This window comes from Anabrus simplex, chromosome 5, assembly GCF_040414725.1.
Source record: "Anabrus simplex isolate iqAnaSimp1 chromosome 5, ASM4041472v1, whole genome shotgun sequence".
Taxonomy (NCBI): domain Eukaryota; kingdom Metazoa; phylum Arthropoda; class Insecta; order Orthoptera; family Tettigoniidae; genus Anabrus; species Anabrus simplex.
In genome coordinates, this window is record NC_090269.1 from 283,681,259 (window position 1) to 283,698,250 (window position 16,992).

General features: G+C 38.2%; 1 protein-coding gene across 6 annotated transcripts in view; it reads left to right on the forward strand.

The window, feature by feature from the left end:
- Positions 1–16,992, forward strand: part of MESK2 (misexpression suppressor of KSR 2) — a 666,835-nt gene that overhangs the window by 132,811 nt on the left and 517,032 nt on the right. For 3 of the 6 annotated variants that reach the window (XM_067147421.2, XM_067147418.2, XM_067147419.2), the window contains exon 2: positions 4,809–5,026. The exons of the other annotated variants lie outside the window; for them this stretch is intronic. In XM_067147421.2, coding sequence (XP_067003522.1) covers positions 4,821–5,026 — 206 coding nt within the window. In that variant the 5' untranslated portion in view covers positions 4,809–4,820. The remainder of the gene's footprint in view (positions 1–4,808; positions 5,027–16,992) is intronic. 6 annotated transcript variants of the gene reach the window in all.

A 16,992-nucleotide genomic window follows, 5' to 3' on the forward strand; every position in this document is an offset into this window, starting at 1 on the left:
AAGGCTTTCATTTTCCGTAACCTCGGTAGTATGCCCGGCCGCCTTTGATCCCATGAATTAACTTGGTACTCATTTTCGTACAGCACGCTTTCACTGCCTCGGCTAGGCTCTGCCGACCGACAATTGATTATTATTATTATTATTATTATTATTATTATTATTATTATTATTATTATTGCTTTCTAATTTTGAAAATAGGATTTCATTTTCAGTTTATTTACGTGCCATTGTTTTTTATTCGATCATGTGCGACTTTAGTTGAAAGTTTAAGGAATGGTCATGTGGTATTGCATTATATTGTCTTGAGATACATCGCATGGATCTCAGCTGAGACATCAGAAGAGCTAAGCATTCTAAAATGTACTAACGTTTTTAGAATGTCATCGTCTTGTGATGCTATCTGGAGATACGTGATGTATCTTGCTTGCATGTAAGAAATTTTTGTTTATGAATGTCTTTTGCATGCTAAGTAATTTAGTTTCAGAGAAGCTGGATAAAAGCAAATGGTTTACTTACAGATATTTCGAAAGACGGCCAGATTCATTTAATGTAATGTAAATAAAATTCGCATTATAGCAGAATTATCATGTTATTGTCAGTGTAAATTTTCCCGTGCAACATAACCTGTCTTCAGGGGAAATATGTTCAGCTTTTGATTTATACTCGTAACTTGCCATTTCTTGCTTTACAGTTGTTCGTCGCCATAAGACCTATATGTGTCGGTGCGACGTAAAGCCAGTTGCGTTAATATGCCAGCCAGTTTGACTTTTATGGAGAAAATTACATCATTTGTTTAAATAATCATTTATTTTTTGACTATCCTGCAAAGGAACACGGATTCTTATTTTCTACGATGTCATAATGAGAATTTTCTTAAAGTGCAAGGATGAACGTTTGATTCAGTCTCGTCTGAATTGTTTGGTCTGCTACTGCTTAAAACAAAAATCTAAACTGCGCACTACAAGCACAAACATTCCTGACCACTAAGTGAATTAGGAGTCTTGATTCGGAAAAGCAAACCGTCCTCTGTTCGATAATTGTTGTGTTAAATATCTACCTATCGTACTTGGAACATAACTTTCAGCAATATCTGTGACTGCCTGTCCAACTCCCAGGTGAGAGTAACAAAACCAGGAATCCTAGCATGTTTTTAATGACCCGAACAAAATGTGTAGGTTCTATGGTAATAGGTGACGATGACCTTCACGCTATACCCCGTCGGATAATCATCTTTAGTGATGAGCTGACACACAAAGAGAACAACACTGTGAGCATAATGTGTTGAGCAAAGCAGAATATGTATGTCTTGATATTCATGGCTACTTAAATGCAAGGCTCTTTTCCAAAGGTAACCGTGTTTTACCTCTGGCCGATGTCTTTTTTTCTACTAGGTTAGTGATAATGAACAAAATTTGTTCAGGATAGTGAAGTCAACTGTCTTAATCCAGTTCAAGAATTCAGAGCGTCCTTAATTGTAATTCACTATTCTCCATTACAAATGTCTCAACTCTCTACCCTCCTACATAGTGACCAGTATCTGAAAAGTTTGAGTCGAAAAGCTAGTCAAACATATTCCAAAGTCTTTAAAATGATCGGTGTTTTCATGGCACACTACAAACCTGTGACACGTAGAGCCCATTAAGGGCCTTGATTAACGAAGACGACTGTTACCCCGGTAGATGGCCTTTAGAAATTGTAATATCACGTGGTCAGCGTGACGACATCCACAGCCTTATTTCTTGGCTGCTTGGACATTAATGGTTTATTAGATGTTATAACAGAGTATTGCCCATTGTAAACATTTTGGACTCTAAAACTGAACTATGGACTTGGAACACTTCATCGATATGATCATATTTTCAGTTAAGTTTGCTGCCTTAATACGGTCGTGTTCGATGCTTCAAACCGGCAGAATATTGTTGGTTCCAATATCTTACTTCGCAAAAGCTGTTCTGCATCATCTGCAAGATACACATTGATCATACTAACTGTTTCCATTTCTGAATTCAGCCTTAATTTGTCCCTGATCGAACATAGCATTCCACGATATTATTATTATTATTATTATTATTATTATTATTATTATTATTATTATTATATTTTCGCATAGACACAGACTGGTCCTGAAGCGACAGTTGCACGATTCTGTATTCGCAAATAGGCTGCGGCCTGCCTTTTCTAGGTCTTCCTCTGCCTCACTCCCTTGTACGGCCGAGTTCAATAGGGTCAGGAAGTACACTACTTCATTATTCGCATCAGATTATCCTTGAAACCGATTCCTCCACATAGCTTCATCCAAAGCTTTCACTGCATTTGACAAGTTAATATTTTTGGACCTACATGTAACGAACTACATTGCTGAGTTGGACTGTAGCATAAGAAAGAATGTAAGGAGAAAGTGCGCACTGTGATCGCGATGGATGGGGAGGTTCTCAGTTCTGTTTGGGTTTCTTGATAGCAGCCTACAAGGGACGGCATTTTAACCGGCATACACGGATATGAGGAGAATGAAAAACATTTTCCTATTATCAAATAAGAGCCTTCACGGAACGCAGATACGACGTGTGTTCCCTCACTTTCTACTAATGATATATATTTATTTCCGCTTCACGCTCGAAACTAAATTCAGAGATTTTGTGCATTCATGATGGTTCTTGATGGGAGTTTTCTTTGTCCCTTCACTGCTGTATCTTTGTGACATCGGGTACGATGCTTTTAACTAAACGAACTGGCACATTTCGCAGAACCATATATAAACGATTCAAATTACCGAACCATACACTGTTCACAAGAAAAAAAACTATGGTTGTCCTATGATTGGACGTAAGGAAAGATTAGATTAGATTTTGTAACGGTATTCATACAGGGAAAATGCCTCTCATACAGAGGTAATAATAGGATATAGGACGTAAATTTTACCGTGTATATTGTGTATGTATAGATCTGTTAAAGATAGCTGGGAACAGCCATTTCTGTTCGAATTCTGGTATTGAGTTTCCGAAGAATTGTGCATAAACTTGTTTTCACGTTTAATTTTTGAAATACAGTAACTGTAAAAAACCTCAGACAAGAAGCACAATTTCTAGTTTTCCAATCTGTAATTTCTACTAATAAATGACGCTGAACTGTCGGGAAAGTAATTTACAAACATATAATGAAATGTCTTTTCTCACGAAATATTTGCGTGGGCTCTGATGTCCACGATGGGAAAATGATACAAAATAACAAATGCACGTCACCAGTTGCTGTAAAGGTTTGCTTCATAAACATTTCTTGCATCGAACCTGAACCACAAGGACGTGGCTTTTTATTTCAAGAACCCCACATATATTAACCAAATTTCGGACGGCGTGTCAAGTGGCCTTTCATTCTGGTGCTTCTGAGCCTTTTGTGCTCAAGTTTGCTGATTCGAATCCTGGCTCACAGGGTTGGCATTTAAGCTTGTTACTGACACGTTGAAATAAAATTCCTCTGTAGGATAATATTCCGGGAATCCGATATCTCGTAATATGTACATCAATTGAAGGGTCGTCACATTATTGTGCAGTACATTTTCAGGTCTTTTTTTCACATTTTTGTCAAGTAACTGGAAGGTTTAAAAATGAAAAATTCCGTGCTATGTCTGGCCTTGGGGAGACAACCGAACTCACTAGATAGTGGAAATGATAATGTTAGAAAGTAATATTGTCGCTCTCGTTTGCAACAAAAGATTCAGGTTTCCTTCACTTAAAGGGTCATGATCTATAAAATTTCAGTATCTTCCGCTACTGAAGAGTCTAGTTTGTAATAATAATAATAATAATAATAATAATAATAATAATAATAATAATAATAATAATAATAATAATAATAATAATCTGTAAATACGTAATCAACGTCTTGATATATTTCATATCGAAAACAACTGCGATCAATTAACGTAATTTTATTTGTTAAAAATAGAACCCTGCAATAGCAAATCTCGTTGGAAGGCTGACATAGATGAGGTTAATTGAAACTTGAAATGATTTAAAATGTACCAAACGAATAAATGATAAACAAATAGAGAAATAAATTTAATCGTAACCAAGGAATATTTTAAATTATTATGTAATGAAATTTAAGGATGTTAAAGTTTGGCAATGGAAATACTATCGTAAACACTCCAGGATCTTGCGATACTGAAGTATTAATAATAATAATTTGCTGTCACACATTGCAGAACTTACATTAAAAAAGTTGTATTCAGAAATGAATCGAAAGAGTTCTTGCATCAGAATACCAGAGTTAATCCTAAACTTAATGCCAACTACAGTATATTTGTCAGTTTTTCATGACGTGAATAGTTTAAAAGGTGTCGTAGATGTAGGCCTAATGCTAGTGTGTTGAAAGTGGATTTTATATATTGTTTTTAAGTTGGTACAATCGCAGAATAGGCCAATTAATTGATGTAATACATTCAATATTTGCAAAATGTTCAGTGTGACCATTTAAATGTTTATAATAATAAATTTAATACTAATGATATGTGAAACTAAACAGTAGGAGGTAGTAACCACATTAGGCTAATCGAAGCCCTATAAAAACATAATATTTAGTGTAGTTAATTACATATTCAAAACGACTAATCTAACCCTTCAAACAGTAAACACAGGTAAAACCATTGCTTTATCCAGCTTCTCATTGTCTATGTGGTATTGTTTTTGCATTGAGTGTTTTTTAATGCATGGCATGTATTTTTAATTTTTTTGTTTTGTCTTGTTTTATTTGGTTCTTTTGTTTTATGTTTTTCCGTTTTTCTTTCTGTTTGGTTGTCTGCATATCTGTAGGCTACAGGAATCATGCCTTCCGGTATAGGAGCCTCATATAGGTCATTAGCTGATGATGTATACAAGAGTACAACAGTGGCGGAGAACAAGTTCAGTGTTATTGAGTCTGTGAAGAAAGCCTTTAGCTTCACGGGAACTCCTTCCCGTCGCTCTGACCCGCTTATTGCTCGGTCTGACAGTCAACACAGCACCCAGGAGCAGACGGGAATCAACAACAGGTAAAGAAAGGTGTCAGTAAAACAGACTTCACTAACCAGTGCAGTGCTTTTCCATAAGAAACATGTCGATCCCGTTGCCTCTACGTTTAGTAGCCAATTACTTAAACCCTCAAGATACCCCAGAGGTGCTGTAGTTCATAATCTTCGGTAGTAAGGATTTGATTATCCTAAAACATTATTGTACTTCAGGCTTGTCATTCGTATTAGTTGAATAATGTGAACATTATTTATTCGTAGTTTTTTCAGAAAAAGTCGCCTTTTAAAAATTACAGTTCAGTAAAAGATTTTGTTCTTCAGAATAAGAGACCTTTACTTCATAATAAATTAGCCACATACACAGAGCACAACGAACGAATGTTTTTTTTAATGTTTGGGCCATGAACTACATGTGAAATGTTTTGAAACATGTTTAAGCATGTAACTCCTTAGTACATTTTCACTCTTGACAGGAAATTAAGCATTCATATTAGAAAAAGTGTATAGAATGTTATTTTTCTATCGTGTTTGAAGCTTTATATTCTCCATGTATCTTGGAAGGGCAGCTAATTTTTAGAGAATCTATAGAAATCAAAGGTAGAAGCAAGTTGACATTTTGGAAGGTTCTCTTATGAGTGAATTTGCTATTTTCTTGGAATATCCACACTCATTCAAGACAAATGATTTCGTAGTACTTATTCCTGTTCTAGATAAAATCATTCCGGATTTGCTCAAGTATCAGTTCTAACATCCACAAGAGTACGGAATAAATGTTTAACTATATATCAAGCCTTTAATCGAAGATCTACGTACCATCACTGGATATATACTCGACGAGCTGATTTTAGGCAAAACTGCCCTTAAACCTATAGTTGTTTGTAATTTGTCACTCGGGCTCGACTGTTTGAAATGTTTACATAAATATTCGACAGTAATTCAGGAAATTAGCGATTTGGACTGTATAGGAAATTAAATTAATGCGCGCCATGTCGAAGAACGTTTAGCTGAGGATGAAAGAATGCACTCGTTTTCCATACCGAAGGTCTGGATCCGACCTGAACCAGACTGGTACAAGCGAATTTCGATCCAAACCCGCGCAGAGCTCTTTTAAGACTCTCCAGAAGGCCTCAACTATCAATAAAGCACTAAACCTACTTCAGCTTTTGCAACGCTATGCAATATCGTAATCGTGTTCAATTTTGAAGTACACTGAGGCGTATGTTCTGAGATTGTAAGGTAGACTACTGTATTAACATGTTCCTCAATGCGAGTCTATGTAGGTTGATAACCTATAGGCTAGCTCGATCCCCAACAGTTCCACCTTCAACTGTCGAGTGGTATTGCAGTATCCCGATGCTTTCTCCACCTAGCCAGATTGTACTGTTTTATATCAGTGTATCAATCACCCCGAAATGCACACATCAATTGATATTATGAGCGACACCTTCTTACCATTCATCACAAAGTATGGCCGAATACAGAAGACAAACATCAAAACAGACTTTCAACGTATTAGGTCGTGTTACGTACATGTACATGTAGTACGTGTTGAAGAGATGTTAAGTACAGAACAAAAATGGCCAGCCGGACACCAGTGGGATCCGAACTCACAACCTCCCGATTTCGCGTTGAAAGTCTGTACGTAACACGACCTAATACGTTGAAAGTCTGTTTCGATTACAATACGGTTGTGAAAAATCAATATTCAATACAAACATCACTTCTCGTTTCCTTCCATATTGTCGCAGCGTAAGTTATATCAATGAAAATAACATACTTGTCCATTCCGGAAGATACGGAGCACTAGAAGCACATCCCTAGTATCTACATAAGAGCAGTCGCTGGTGATCACGAAGAGATGTGGCACGAATAAGTTACACGATTCTTGTACCAAGTACAACGATATTGTTCTTCAAATAGCTGTGCGTGTTTGATTCCTTTATGTAAAATATTGTAGACTACCAAAACAACAAAAATTAGTGGTGGTTTTGTAATTTCCGTCGTGTATGTGTTCTTTCAAGACTGTTGCCGCTTAGCGTGGAAGTGTGTGACCAGAAACATAAGTGGTAGTTGTATCTGATTGAACGACCTTGGACATTAGAGAGTTGACAGGCTTAATTCTCTTCCAAATGCCTCGTTGCGTAAGTAAGAACGTATTGCACGTTGCGTGCCGTAGTCGGGAAGCTGATTAAATAATATGTATTGCTGTCAAGACCAGAATGATCCTATTGACGCCTGATAATGTGGAAGTTCCGTCTGTCTCTTGAACTGATTCATTAATCAGTATAGGAATAAAATTATGGATAATAATACTCCATGATAAGAGTGATAATCTATACATGTTGAAGGTAGTGTCAGGATAATAATATTGTGTAAGAAAGTGTGGTGTTTGAATCGGTGTGAAAACGTGAGTTGACTAAGAAGGATGAGAGAAAGCGAAAGTTAACTTGCATAAAGCAGTATTAGACTCGGCTGGAGGATTTCACGGGAAGAATTTAATAACCTTACATAGTGAAAAATGAAAAAGATCCAACACGAAAGGCTCTGCCTGCTAAAAAAATACTAAAAATCAAATGCGAGTCGTTGTGGTATTTGAGGTATTCAAATACGTCAGCCTTGTGTCGATAGATTTACTGGCGCATAACTCCTGCGTTGCAAAATTCCGGTATCTCGTCTTCTCCTTAAACCGTAAAAGTAGTTATTGGGATGTAAAACAATATCAATATTATTATTGTTGTTGTTATTGCGAAGGATGTGATAGAAAACCACATATATTGGCTTGACATTTGACATGTTACACGTCATGCCCTTAATTAAAGATATTAAAAGAAAACAATGTCGTTTTCTACCCATAATGCCGTTTACCATATCTTTCGTCTCATTAAACCATCAGTTTACAAGGTTTTATCATCCAACTTCACAGCATTTACCAGCACATTTTACTCTGCTCCCTGCGGCATTTATTCAGTAAAAGATAGGTCGCAGCATGCCTAGCACGCGCCTTTCAAATCAAGTAATATGGTTATCAATTGAAGGATGGACAGCGTATTTAAGGAGGACAGCAAAAACGATACCATACAAATACATTATTTGAACTAAAATTGAAATTGGTCACTGGGAGTACACGGCGTCTGATCGCCCGTGATGACTTATTGTCCTCGAGGACCTTCAACATTTGGAACAGTGGCGAGAGCAGGTGACCTATAAAAAAATCGTAAAAAAAACGAGAAATTCAAATAAATAAGTCGGATTCTACATCAAGGAGCTTTGGTAGATTTAATGCGTCAGTATTTGCAGTCCTACAATTTATTTCAGTCATCTGAGAACCCATAATCGGCAACGTTGGTGCATTCGGAAGACGATCATTATACTCGCCAGCGATAGATAGTCTAAGACAATGACATTGAATATAGTGTGTGATAAGTTCATCCGAATGTTCTTGGATGGCGTCGAAGATGTGAGGCCCATCAACTGGAACGTGAGAGTTGCATCAATCATCCATCAATCAAAGTCAATAAGTACATTATAAGTCATTAATCCGCATTTAAATCTGTCGTCCACGTGGCAGATTCCCTATCAGTTGTTGGCATTTTTTAAATGATTTGAAAGAATTTGGAAATGTGTCGAAACTTTCCCGTGATACATGATTTCAATCCCTAATTCTTCTTCCTATAAACAAATATTAGTTCCAATGTGTCCTCTTGAATTCCAGTTTGATCTTCATAAGATCGAACAAATCGCGCTGGTTTCCTTTACGGAATTCTTTTTCCAGTTCTCGAATCAAGTAATCCCAGTGTGGGTCCCATACACTGGAGCCATACCCTAATTGGGGTCTTACCAGACACTTAATACGCTCTTTTACATCCTTACTACAAGTCCTAAATACCCTCACGTCTATATGAAGAGATATCTAAACTTTATTTACTATCCCGTTAATGTGTTAACCCCAATTAAGATCTCTCCTTATGTTAACACCTAAGTACAGTACTTACTGATCCCCATGAGGTACTATCACCCCGTTTACCGTCATACCACTGTCTGCCGTCCATCTCTCAACATTGTCGACGTCTTTTGTAATCGATCACAATCCTGTAACTTATTTACTCTATAGAACATATCACCTGCAAAGTCTTCTATGTGATTCCAGTTCTTTACTCATATCATTTATATATAAATAAGAAAACATAAATGTGGGATCCCCCTCCTAATCATTACATGATCAGATAATGCTTCACATACTCTAATTCTCTCATTTTTATTTTCTATAAATTTAGCCACCGATTCAGCCACTCTTTTATAAAGTCCAATATTGCTCATTTTCATCAGTCTCCCATGATCTACCCTATTACAAGACTTGGATAGGTCTATAGCGATGCGCTCCATTTGATTTCCTGAATCTAAGATATCTGCTATATCTTCGTGGAGTCCTACAAGTTGAGCGTCACTGGAATAACCTTTCCTAAACCCGAACTGTCTTCTATCAAAACAGTTTTCGCAAACGTGTCTGATAATCAGAAATAATGCTTTCCCCCGAGCTTGCGAGCAACACATACCAAGCTGATTGGACTGTAATTATCCGCGTTATGTTTATCACCCTTTTCTCTGTGCAATTGCAACTCTCTCTTCGTCTCTTCATGCAAACGGTAATCAAATAATATTTCAGATATGACACTGTCCCAACCCATTGTCTTTAGTACATGCCCAGAAATCTTATCAATGCAAACTGCGTTTCTAGCTTGCAACCTTCGAATATGTTTATAAATACGTAAATATTTAAATTTCAGTACTTCGCCTGTATTAGTATTCTCCTAGTCCGACTCGTTGGCTGACTGGTCAGCGTACTGGCCTTCGGTTCAGAGGGTCCCGGGTTCGATTCCCGGCCGGGTCGGGGATTTTAACCTTCATTGGTTAATTCCAATGGCCCGGGGGCTGGGTGTCTGTACTGTCCCCAACATCCCTGCAACTCACACACCACACATAACACTATCCTCCACAACAATAACACGCAGTTACCTACACATGGCAGATGCCGCTCACCCACATCGGAGGGTCTGCCTTACAAGGGCTGCACTCGGCTAGAAATAGCCACACGAAATTATTATTATTATAGTATCCTCCTGTACCTGGACATTATCCATACATCTGACTATTTCACATACTTCTAACTGAATACTTCTGCCTTCTGTAAATCTTCACATATACACTCCCCTTGTTAGTGATTCCTAGAATGTCCTTCTTGGTACCTGTTTCTGCCTTTAAGTGTCTATACATAATTATCCTTCCATTTTTCACTAAAATTCGTATGACTGCCTATTAGGTTTGCCATCATGTTATTACTCTTAGATGACTTCTTTGCTGAATTAATTTTCCTAATGATTTCCTCCAATTTCTCCTTTCACAACCATTCCTAACTCGTATTTCCTTCCAACTTGCACCACCTCCATAATCTTATTTCTCTGTTATATAGGGGACTTTACATTTCCTGACCACCTTTAATGGTAAATACATTTTTTTCACAATCCTCAACAATTGTTTAAAAGCCATTCTATAGGCTGTTTATATTTTTATATACAATTTTTTCATTGATTTTGCTTTCTTATCAGCCATATGATATTGCCTAACAGTCCTAAATTTCACAGCCGTCCTTTATATCGCATTTATTTTTAACTATGACAAACACTAAAAACCTGAAAATATGTCCATAAATATGTACCATTAAACTCAAAGAATTAATGTCTCTTGGCAGTAGAAACGACGAGTTACTTTTAAAATAAACTCACATTATTCCTTTGAGGTTTAAGCCGAAGTGGTTCCGTTGCCAATTTCAATTGATGAATTGAGTTTCACATTCATCACTTCGCACAAATTTTCAATTGAGAAATGACGTCTGTTGTCTCGCGAAATACTTTTGTAATGTGTAAAACTTCTCTCCTCTCCACGTTGGAGGAAGTTACTGGGGGCATATTTAAACTGTGTTAAACGCTGCACCACAGAGAGGCGAATCTCTTTTGGCGTCTCTTTTGTCTGGAATATCGCAGATCTGTATATATCCAGGATTTTTTGAAATTATGTAATTTCATTACTCTTTCACGTTTTTCCTATACAAGGAACAGAGCTTAAGATTAGGTGATTCATTTAAGGGAAATCTTAAGTTTCCAGTGGCGTTGTGGCTGTAGGTAAGAAAGAAAAATGGGCAGGTATGAAAACAAGATTCTCTTCCAACTCTATGCCTGACAATATTTTGAAGTTTCTATAGATGCAGCATCATTCGAGTCCAGAGAATTAACAAACAAAAAAACCAGATAGAATATACCCCTGAGTTGTTAAGTTTTGAACAGTTGCATAGCTAAGGACAGAAAAGTGTAGTTCCAAAAGGGCGAAGTTGGTATGTTATCTCACCTGGTAACACAGAGAAACTGTTCTAACTTCTGTTCTGAGTTCTGAATTACTGTGAAGATAGATTTTCAAAATCGTTTAAATTCATAATTTCAGGTGAACACCTTAGCACGAGGGAAAGGAGGGTGCACATTACCGTATACCTCTTGGCTAGTTAATACATGGTTTGCGTTTTGGAAATGGTAGGGAATATTTCTATGCTGTTAGGGCGAGTGTAAATGATAATATTTGTTACAAATTGTCCTAAAGGTTGCTTGTCACTTTCTTAACAGAGCTACGTAAGTTAATTGATAGTGTGTATTGGACAGGCTTATTCACCTAGGATGTTACATCGAAATAACTTGTTTGGGTGATCAGTCCATGGACTTCTATGATGCAGCTTTCAATGCCACCCTCTTCCGTGCTAACTTTTTGATTTTTACGCAGCTACTACATCGTACTAATCTGTCATATTCATACTACCGTTTATATCGCCTACACTTCCATCAAAAACTAAATGAACACGACCTAGGTCTTAAGATGTGCCCTGTCATTCTGTCTCTTCTGCTAGTCAAATTTCGACAAGTCGTTCGACTCTCACCAATTCGATTCAGTATCTCTTCATTTGTGATTCGATCTACCGATCTCTCCTTTAGCATTCTTCTGTAACACCACATTTCAAAAGCCTCTATTCTCTTTCTTCCTGAGCTCGATATCGTCCATGTCTCACTTCCTTACTATGCCACGCTCCATCAAAAGTATTCAAAAACGTCTTTCTAATTCCTATATCAGTGCTCGAAGGGAGCAAATTTATTTTCTTCTTAAAAAAGGCCTTCCTTGTGTGTGCTAGTCTGCATTTTATCTCGTCCCTACTTCTGCCATCATTAGTTATTCTATCACCCAAGTAATAGTATTTAACTACTTCCTTTAAGATTCATTATCTAATGTTACCTGCATCTCCAGACTTCATTCGACTGCACTCTATTACCTTTGTTGTGGATTTATTCTAAATAACTTATAATCCATTCGGAATATCGATATTCTCTTCTCATATTCTTAAATGATACTAAGGGGCTCGTAAAACAGTGTGCTCCGTTCTTCTGTGGGGTTATTAATAACGGAAATCTTAATACAAAGTTAGTTCTGTTACTTCAGACGTATAATTAATTCATCCAGCGGACGATTACTTCTTCAAACCTCAATCATTCAACTTGTTCTGTTGGTTCAGAGCGGGCACTCGTCTCCCCGTATCATACTGCGTTCGCTGACTCAAGATTTCCTTTTCAAACAGAAAGTGAACTGTCCGCGCAGACGGAATGACCGCAAACCGTCAAGGACTGGGGTAGTCCAACAGAATGCGGACAAATCGGGGGGAACCAGTGTGAAAGCAGTCGCAACCAAGTGCGTACCAACTTCTTTCAGTATCTTCTTTCTTGAGCTCGTGATTTTTCTTTTTTAATCAAATGTCCAGCAGTTCCTCCGACGACTTAGCTCTTCCGTTCGCTTTGAGTAAAGCAAAACGAAAATGGGTAGGTACCGTACATGAAATAAACAAAAAAACGAGAGAAAAGCCTTAAGTTAATTTCATTTGACCGGTTTTCACATATTTTAGCTTTTCAGCGTCATGCATTGTTAGTAAATAAATAAATGCATACCTTCTACGTTTCCGTCTTCTCAGACTGTAACCGGTGTGCCGTGTGTCGTGTGTCGTGTAAGTGTTCGTGACCACGCACTAGATCCAGTTAATTTCTCTGGTCTTGTAGTGACATTGTTCTTTCTTGCCCGCGCGAACTCTGTAGGAAATTAAAGCCGAAGACTGTCCGCCGCGGTCTCGATCGCACCGCCACGTCAAATCGCGTTCTGTTTGACTGAACCTTCATTGTGACCCCAGGTACACAACTGGTAGTCTGTTCCTACAAACATGCGCGTAAACACAAAGTGATGAGTCCCTTAAGTTTGCATCGCTTTAATGATGGAGAGGGGGAAGGGAATAAAATAAAGAAAATTATGTGCTGTAAAATCGAAGGAGATTCTTCGGAATGTGACATTGCTCGAGAAAAGACTGCAAATATGCATTTCCGTTGATCGTAAATAAATGGAAATCGTATACAGAATGTTCCCGAACATGTGGGAAGTAAGCGGGGGATGGATAGTGCAACACAAAACACAGAAAGTCCCGTTGAATAAATGACCTACGGTCGAGAGTTTACGAGCTTAGCTTGTTTTAGTTAATAGCTAGAATCGGGGGAGAGTTCGTAGTTTCGTATATTTTAGGAATAAGTTTGGAGTCGGGCATGCCACTACCGAACATTCCAGCAATTCGCCAGCGTGTGAAATAAGGTTGCCATCGAATACGTGCAATGCCTGGGAGTGTTCGAACGTGTCCGACAGTCAATGAGGTGGCGTGCTTTCAGGCGCATGGTGGACATTTTTTGCACTTCTTGTATTAGAATGCAGTAACTCTGCTGGTACATCAACATGACGACAGCTACTCGACGTGGTATGTGCCAGATAAGTCCATTTATTACCAATACTTCCCGTACAAATTTGGAAAGTGTTATTCCTAAACTATAGACCGTAGGACATGTTCATAGGAACTTTGTGTTGTTTTTGGGTGTACTATGCATTCCCGATTACTTCCCACTTGTTTGAACAGCTTGTAAACACCTATATAGTCTACTGGAAATATATCCTTGTTAAAGATAACGGTCGTTAATTCTTAATATTATATTGTAGATCTTCCGTACAGTACATCAAATAAATCTGGTATATTGGATAATGTTACCACGCACTGTGGAGAGAAAGGACACATCAGGTACCGTACGTCATGATTGTACGTTCGTTCGCTTTCTGCGGTAAAGTAGTATAATCATTGGAGAGGCCATTGTCCTTCTTAGTTAGCAAGTAGGAGTATGTTAGCACTAATTTAGATACAGTCTACAGACTTTTTGAAATTAAGGACACCGAGGCGGAACTGTCGAGAGCTCTTCAGCGGACAATTATGAATATGCATATTATCTACACAACGGACCACTGGCTTTTCTCACTTTACACAAATTTAATTTTAAACTCACGTTTTTAGCGTTAAATGAACATTTTTAATCAAGAGTGAACTCATTTTAGTAATCCACTTTTCAAAAACCCATCACTAACAAATAAATTAAAAATTCTCTTGGAATGGAGTTACTGTTAGGTTTACAACCATTGGTGGTGTTTTTGGAGAAAAATAATAATTTTGCTGTAATTTGCTTTCCATTTATTTCTGTATTTATTTGATAAGGCTATATAAGCAGCAACTTCTTTCCTATATCTATGATCGTCTGTCCACATTATAAGAAATATTAATTTTTTGATAATTTGGCTTGAAATATTGAATCCTCGAATTAAAGGGAGCTCTTTCACTCTTTACAGGTGGTTGAAGTAACAAATCCAATTTTAAATGTGTGGAGAAGATTCAAAAAATTATCTAAAATTTACAAGGATTAGTAACTTTCGAGTATTCATTCACTAAGTATTTAAAGCGTAGAAAATGTATTTTTCCTAGCCTTTAGAGCTCTTAATTTTATACTGATTCGCTGTCAGGAAACACCCTTTTTCAAACTCAAATCGTTTGATATAGGCGATGATCTAACCTGGGAGAATCGAGCCAGCATTCACCAGTCTCGGTACATTCAGTATATTCTTACCTGTGTCAGACTCGTAAAACTCAATGTTCTCTATCCGTATCCTCCCTTCAACACTTCTTCTCTTCAGACTCCGACGGTATTAAGTTTGCGGTGCTTAACGTCGTTCATGTTTACACATTTGGTGGCTCTTGCTGTACTTTCGCCGGTATCATACATTTTTCGAAGAGCCGGACCTCTTCCATTTTTCCTCTTCATCTGATTAATCTGAGAGGACGGTGCGGTTATGTGACCATTCGTTGTACAGTCAAACTTAACAAGTTTCATTTACGAAGTTTCACTTACCAGTTGTGATTTGAACATAGTTTTTCTTGCTACGTTTAAGTACTACTACTCCGCTTGCAATGCGTTCTCCTGCCCAAGATGCTAATGACGTTTATCTTGTTGGCGCTCATTAGCACTTATTAGCTCTTGCTGACAAGTTGTGCCTGAAATAATATACTTTCACAAGCTGGGCGAAACTAAATCAACTGTACTTTTCATGTTATGAGTTGTTTTCGTCATAGTAAAGAATAATCTCATCCTTCTTATAATAAGTTATATCTGGACGGATTTAGTGATAAGTCAGCATACACGGTAGATTTAACATAATGCAGTCTGCCTACCTGTCAGTTTTGACATTCAAGTTTGTCCTGATAGGTGACAGGGAAACTGGAACTTTATTTGGCGACGTGGTTCATTGCGTATGGTCTCCGGAGAGGCCTGGTACAGGTCTTTGTTTGACTCCCATGGGTGACCTGCAGAATTGGCCAGGAAAGAAGAGTACATCAGAGAGGTTCTGAGGAATCATTTTGATCGCCTATTCAGCAGGAAACAAGCAGATCCGAGAATAAAAGAAGCATGTATTGAAACCGACACTGAGGAACCACCCATTACATGGGCAGAAACAGAAGCAGACCTGAAGAAGGCGTAATGGGAATCCTCAGTAGTCAATGAAGTCGGCACGGACATGATTTAATCAGCACGAGTCCAGGGTTTGCAGTGGCTACACAGTGCTCAGTGTAGTTTGGAAGGATGGCAAGATACCTGGTGATTGGAGCAAGGATGTAATTATTCCCCTGTGTAAGAAATGACGAAAAGGTTCCAACTACCGGGGAATAACTCATTTCTCATGGGTTTAAGGTTCTTGAGAACATTTTAGAGAGCAGAATGCGAGTCATCTTAGAGTCACAGTTAAGAGGAGCGCTTTGGTTTCAGGCCTAATAGGTGTACAACGGACCTAATCTTGAGTGTTCTTATGTTAATGGTGACGTATTGACAGAAAGGCGAAGATCTGTTCGTGGTTTTCCTTGATCTTGGGATGGCGTATGACAGCATTACAAGAGGTAAAATATGGGAATGCCTGAGAAAAAGGTATGAGCCTCAGAGACTGGTGAGGAGAGTTCAGATGCTGTATGAGAACTGCACCAGCTATGTGCGATTGGGTGACAGACATTCATCCTAGTTCCAGTCCAAAAGTGGAGTCCAGCAAGACAGTGCACTGTCCCATTGTCCCTATTATTGCTTATCACATCACCATCGTGGATGACGTGATCACCTAAATGCCATGGCTTTCGGGGATGTTACGATCTGGGGAGAAACCGAGGAACAATTACACTCGAGACTCAATGAATGGAAGGTTAAGTTCCAGTAATTCAATCTCAAGATAAGCGAACCCAAAAACAGTAGTGATGGTAACAAACAGGGAGGGACGACCAGCGAACATCACGCTAGGGAACCATCCACTGGAAAGTGTAGAAAATTTTACATACCTCGGCAGTGTAAATTCTCGAGACACACTAGCCACAAAGGAGGTGGCAAATGGTGCAGAAGAGCTCTCACAGTGCCAACAGAATCAAAGCTGGTGATGTTTAATCAGTACTTCATAACTGTCTTAACCAGTAGCGGCTCGTTCTAAAGGGCAGAGGGGCACGTGCCCCTCCGGCTAAGTAA